Source organism: Carlito syrichta, unplaced genomic scaffold (assembly GCF_000164805.1).
Source record: "Carlito syrichta isolate Samal-C Ts95f unplaced genomic scaffold, Tarsius_syrichta-2.0.1 Scaffold143912, whole genome shotgun sequence".
NCBI lineage: Eukaryota > Metazoa > Chordata > Mammalia > Primates > Tarsiidae > Carlito > Carlito syrichta.
Window position 1 is genome coordinate 104,299 of NW_007088008.1, and position 5,857 is coordinate 110,155.

A 5,857-nucleotide genomic window follows, 5' to 3' on the forward strand; every position below is an offset into this window, starting at 1 on the left:
AAAAAAAACAAAAAAAAAACAAACTTATTTAAACATTAAATTGAATCACCTGAACACACTTCAAATGCCTTAAAAATAGCTCATGAGGCCAGGTACAGTGGCTCATGCCTGGAATCCCAGCACTTTGGGATACCAAGATGGGAGGATTGTTTGAGCTCAGGAGTTTCTGACCAGTTTAGGCAACATAGCTAGACCTCGTCTCTACAAAAAAATCAAAAAATTTGCTGGGCATGGTGGGGTATACCTGAAGGTCCAGCTACTTGAAAGGCTGGGGCAGAAGGATCACCTGAGCCCAGGAGGTTAAAGTTGTGGTGTGCCATGAGCATGCAGCTGCACTCCAGCCGGGGCAGCAGAGTTACAGAGTGAGACTCCAACTCAAAAAAAAAAGAGGCTGGGCTCAGTGGCTCAGCCTATAATCCCAGCACTTTGGGAGGCCAAGGTGAGTAGATTGCCTGAGCCTGTGGGTTTGAGACCAGCCCAGGCAACTTGGCAATACCTCATCTCTACAATAAATAACAATTAGCCGGGCATGGTAGTGCGCACCTGTAGTTGTGGTTACTTGGGAGGCTGAGGCAAAAGAATCGCCTGAGCCCAGCAGGTCGATATTGGGTGGCCTTGAGCAGCCATGAGCAGTCCACTGCATGCACTCCAGCCTGGGCAACGGATGAGACTCCAACTCAAAAAACAAAAAGAAAGAAAGAAAGAAAAGCTCATGGCTGGACATGGTGGCTTACACCTGTAATACCAGCACTGTGAGATACCTAGGCAGGAGGATCACTTGAGGCTGAGAGTTCAAGACCAGCCTGGGCAGTGAGACCTTGTCTCTACAAAAAATAAAATAAATTAGCTGAGCGTAGTGGCATATGCCTGTAGTCCCAGCTACCTAGAAGGCTGTGGTAGGAGGATTACTTGAACCCAGGAGTTCTGGGCTGCAGTGAGGTATCATTGCTCCCCTGCACTTTACCCTGGGTAACAGAGCGAAACAGTCTCTCTTTACAAAAAATAAAAAACAGGCTGGTCATGGTGGCTCATGCCTGTAATCCCAGCAATTTGGGAGGCGGAGGCAAGAGGATTGCCTGAACCCAGAGTTTCAAGACCAGCCTGGGCAACATGGCGAGACCTTGTCTCTACAATAAGTCAACACTTAGCTGGTGTGGTGGTGCACACCTATAGTTTCAGCTACTTGGTAGGCTGAGGCAGAAGGGACTGCCTGAGCCCAGCAGGTTGAGGCTGTGGTGGCCATGAGCAGCTGTGAACATGCCACTGCACTCCAGCCTGGGAGACAGAGTGAGACTATGACACTAAATGATAAATTTTAAAACAACTTATAAATAATGGACGTGGCAAAGGAAAACTATTTTCAGTGCAGAGGAGAACCTTTCGAAAGGCATTTTACCCCTTCCTCCTGTCAGGTCTGGTCTCAGCCATCCCTGGGATTTCATAACTCAAGGAGTCAGGTTTCTGATAGCTGTGGTGGGCCCCCATTGCTTAACCTCAGATTCTCCTGATACAGCTTTGTGCTGTCAGCATTTTGTGAGCTACCAGAAGCCCTTATAAGTACTCTTTGGAGGGTTTTGCAGGAAACAATGGAGAAACTGACTTGGCTGGCATCTGAAAGGCGCATGAGTCAAGAGGGTGAGTCTGAAGAAGAGAACTCCCAGGAAGAAAACTCTGAGCCAGAAGAAGAGGAAGAAGAGGAAGCAGAAGGAGTGGAAAGCCTGCAGAAAGAGGATGAAATGACTGATGAAGCTGTTGGAGACTCTGCTGAGAAGCCCTCTTCCACCTTTGCCTCACCCGAGACTGCTCCAGAAGTGGAGAGCAGCAGAACCCCACCAGGTAAGCTGGGCAAGCGTGTGCTGAAAAACTGGTCTCACGTAGCATCACTGTCTAGAGGACATTGTGTAGAGTAGGGATAGGGAGGCTTATAACCAGAAGGAATCCTTTGCGTGTCTCCTGCAGCCTCTCTTCCCCAAAACAGATGTTTCATGCAGTACCTTTGTGGAGAGAAGATGCTCAGAGATTTTTAATTTGATTCTCATCAGCTGCTAGATTTGTATTGGGTTCATTCACATTCACTCATTTGCCATGTGTGAGACTAATGTTTATTTCAGAAAACACTGCTTGTTCCTCATCAAGACATAGCACATTGAGAGCCCAACGTAAAGCCACACTCCCTCTTCAGACTTCTTTTCTCAGTATGCAGTAACTGATCATTTCATTGTCCTCCCAACTAAGGCAGTTATTCTACAGTCTGCATAGAACTTACTTGACAGATTTGCCTGTCATAGCATTTTCCCCAAAAGCCTTTCTTCTGAGTTGCTCCATAACATTGAATTGAGATTGGGTGGGATGGTACATGTGGTGGAATGGGAAGAGGGGGGTTGAAGGGACACAGAAACAATCTTTTCCATGTGTACTCCAAGGAGAGAGCATCAAAACTGCTGGAAAGGGCCGGAGCAATCACCGAACTCGCAACAAGCGGGGAAGTCGGGCTCGGGCCAACAAGGACACCTCCAAGCTGCTGTTGCTGTATGATGAGGACATACTCGAGCGGGATCCACTCAGGGAACAGAAGGACTTAGCCTTTGCCCAGGCTTATCTGACCAGGGTAGGCAAACGCTGCTTCCTGTTACTACTACTGCTGGTCCCTATAAATGTGGCTGCTTCTCCTTCAAGGGAGGTGTTTTAAAAATAAAGTCGAAGCTACACCCTCAGGTCCCCTCACACTCTGGGAGCTTCCTGTCCTCTCAATAAATCTTGCTTTCTAAAAAAATTAAAACAAAATAAAGTCAACTAGGCATGGTGGCTCACTCCTGTAATCCCAGTACTTTGGGAGGCAGAGGTAAGAGGATTGAGCACAGGGGTTCAAGACCACGCTGGGCAACTTGGCGAGACCTCATCTCTACAATAAATAAAAAAACTAGCTGGGCATGGTGGTGTATGCCTCTAGTTTTGCTGTTTGTAAGGCTGAAGCAGAGAGATCATGTGGGCCCAGTAGGTTGAGGCTGCAGTAGCCATGGGCGTGTCACTGCACTCAAGCCTGGGCAACAGAGTGAGATTCCAGCTCAAAAAAAAGAATGGCTGGGCTCAGTGGTTCAGCCTGTAATCCCAGTGCTTTGGGAGGCCGAGGTGAGTGGATTGCCTGAGCCCACGGGTTTGAGACCCCCTGGGCAACTTGGTGAGACCTCATCTCTACAATAAGTCAAAAATTAGCTGGGCGTGGTAGCGCGTGCCTTCCAGCTACTTGGAAGATTGAGGCAGAAGGATCGCGGGAGCCCAGCAGGTCGAGGCTGCAGTGGCCGGGAGCGGCCACTGCACTCCAGTCTGGGTAACAGAGTGAGACTCCAACTCAAAAAAAAAGAAAAATAAAGAAGTCTCCTTTTTAGACTGTACAACAGGCTTTGTATGCCTCTGCCTTAACTTTCCTGACAATCTCTGAGCGAAAACCTCAAGGAGACAGAGTTGAGTCCTAAATATGTTTATTGTTAATACCCTAGCATCATCCCTCTGTTGCCCAGAGATTGGCGGAAAGATGATACCACAATCATCAGTGGGAGGCTATGACTTTACTGAGTGGGCTAATAAGGACTTTTACTGAGCCCTTGGCTCAAGAAGAAAGACCGCTGGCACGTTGGCTGAGTAGTTGCATTTCTCAAAGTATACTGGTCTTCAGACGTAAACCAACCTGTTCTTGGCAGTTTCCTAGATAACTATCTCCTTATGTTGGTAACCAGTATTCTTTTATCCCCCCCCCTGCAAAGTAGAGTATTGGCTTTTTCTTGTCTCCTAATAATTTCCTAACACCCTTAATTTATGTATTTTTACCCTCCAATGACATCAAACTGAAAAACATGTGCAAAACACTTCTGATATATTTTCTATAGGGTTGAAATCAAGAAGGAGAAGTTAGAGCTATGACCTAAAGAAAAGCGTTACCTGGTTTTGTGGGTAGAGTTATGGTCCCTGGACAATGAAGACTTTTCAGTTGCCTCCTACCAGAAAAAGATCTGGGCCTTGCTCACTCTCTGTGTCTTCTATTAACAGTCAGATATTAAGACCTGTAGGAGGTATAGACTTCAATGGATAATTCTTGGAACTCTCTTCTTTTCCCTTTACCCTTGCTTCTTGTTGGGGCCAAAGAAAAGGTGTTGATGATTAAATGTCTTTCTGTGTAGGTACGAGAAGCCTTACAGCATATCCCTGGCAAGTATGAGGACTTCCTTCAGGTCATCTATGAATTTGAGTCAAGTACCCAGAGGCAGACAGCTGTGGATCTCTACAAAAGCCTGCAAATTCTGCTCCAAGACTGGCCTCAGCTCTTGAAGGACTTTGCTGCTTTCCTGTTACCTGAGCAAGCTCTGGCTTGTGGATTAGTAAGTAAATGAGCATGAAGAGTATACCTTAAATCTGGGTCAGAGTGCAACTGGGATCAAGTGGAGTTGGATAAGACTGTTCAGTCTCCCAACTGTCCCCAGACAGATAGCTTACTCCTAGCCCAAGTTATAAGAGTCTCTGTCTTCAAGGAATGATCTTCCCAACCCTATTCTCCCATTTTCTTTACATGGCATTGAGGGGATTTTACCTTTAGTTGCCAATGGAGACTTAGGTAAGTCATATATTACCTGCTCCTCACTGGAATAAAACAGGCGTTCATTTAACAAGTATTTGTTGAGTGCTTATTATATGTCAGACAAATTCCTAGGTACTAGGAATATAGCAATTGAAAGACTAAAATCTCAGCCTAGGCAGCATACCAAGACCTCATCTCTACAAAAGATTGAAAAAACGAGCCAGGCATGATGGTGCATGCCTGTAGTCCCAGCTACTAGGGAGACTGAGCCCAGGAGGTAGGTGCTGTGGGGAGCCCTGATCGTGCCACTATACTCCAGCTTGGGTGACAGAGTGAGACCCAACTCAAAAAAAATAAAAATAAAACAAAATTCCTGCCCTAATAGAATTTACATTCCCAAGGGGAAGTCAGATAATAATCTATAAAATATGTATGTCGGCTGAGCACAGTGGCTCACCCCTGTAATCCCAGCACTTTGGAAGGCAAGAGTCTAGGGGTTTGAGACCAGCCTGGGCAACTTGGTGAGACTTCGTCTCTACAATAAGTCAAAAAATTAGCCAGGCATGATGTTACATGCCTCTGGTTCCAGCTACTTAGAAGGCTGAGGTGGAAGGATCACCTGATCCCAGCAGGTCGAGGCTTCTATGACTGTGAGCATGCCACTGCCCTCTAGCTTGGGTGACAGAGTGAGACTCCTACTCAAAAAACAAAACAAAAAAAGTGTATTTGTGGTGCATATATATATGCAAATATAACATGTATTAAAATGTAAACAGTAAAATATATAGTAGATAATGTTTTATAGCGATTATGCTGTATAGAAAAATAAAACAGGAAAGGGCACTAGATGGTTGTCAGGCAGGTAGGTGAGGGGATGGTATGTGCAGTTCTGTGCACAGTGGTCTGTGATAAAGTGAGATCTGGAATGTTGAAGAATAAGAGTCTAAACCTGGGCTTCTTGTCATGACGAATAAAAATAGGAATATAGGGACTACTGAGTGTATTCTCATAGTCTTATGGCAGCTAAATGACGGGATGGTATGCATAGTGGCTGTCTTCTGGTATTATGAGGACCACGTGATTGTATATGTGCAAACTCTCTGTAAACTGTAGAGTACCACGGAGTTTGAGTGTCTGATTTCACTGTCCATAATAGAGTGAACAACCCGCAACATACACATCTTTTGGATCTTTTATTCACATCATATTTACTTTGGTTGGATGCCACCAGTTGCCCAACGTGGATGGATGTTAGGGTTTTAAATGAGACTTCACAGTTGGGAACTA

At 45.6% G+C, this 5,857-nt stretch overlaps 1 protein-coding gene across 2 annotated transcripts in view; it reads left to right on the forward strand.

Annotated features, from left to right (window-relative positions):
- GON4L (gon-4 like) overlaps window positions 1-4,641 on the forward strand; it is a 72,537-nt gene extending 67,896 nt beyond the window's left edge. For both annotated transcript variants that reach the window (XM_021708706.1, XM_021708707.1), the window contains 3 exons: window positions 1,581-1,836; window positions 2,424-2,608; window positions 4,176-4,641. In XM_021708706.1, coding sequence (XP_021564381.1) covers window positions 1,581-1,836; window positions 2,424-2,608; window positions 4,176-4,385 — 651 coding nt within the window. In that variant the 3' untranslated portion in view covers window positions 4,386-4,641. The remainder of the gene's footprint in view (window positions 1-1,580; window positions 1,837-2,423; window positions 2,609-4,175) is intronic.
- The last annotated feature ends 1,216 nt before the right edge of the window (window positions 4,642-5,857 follow it).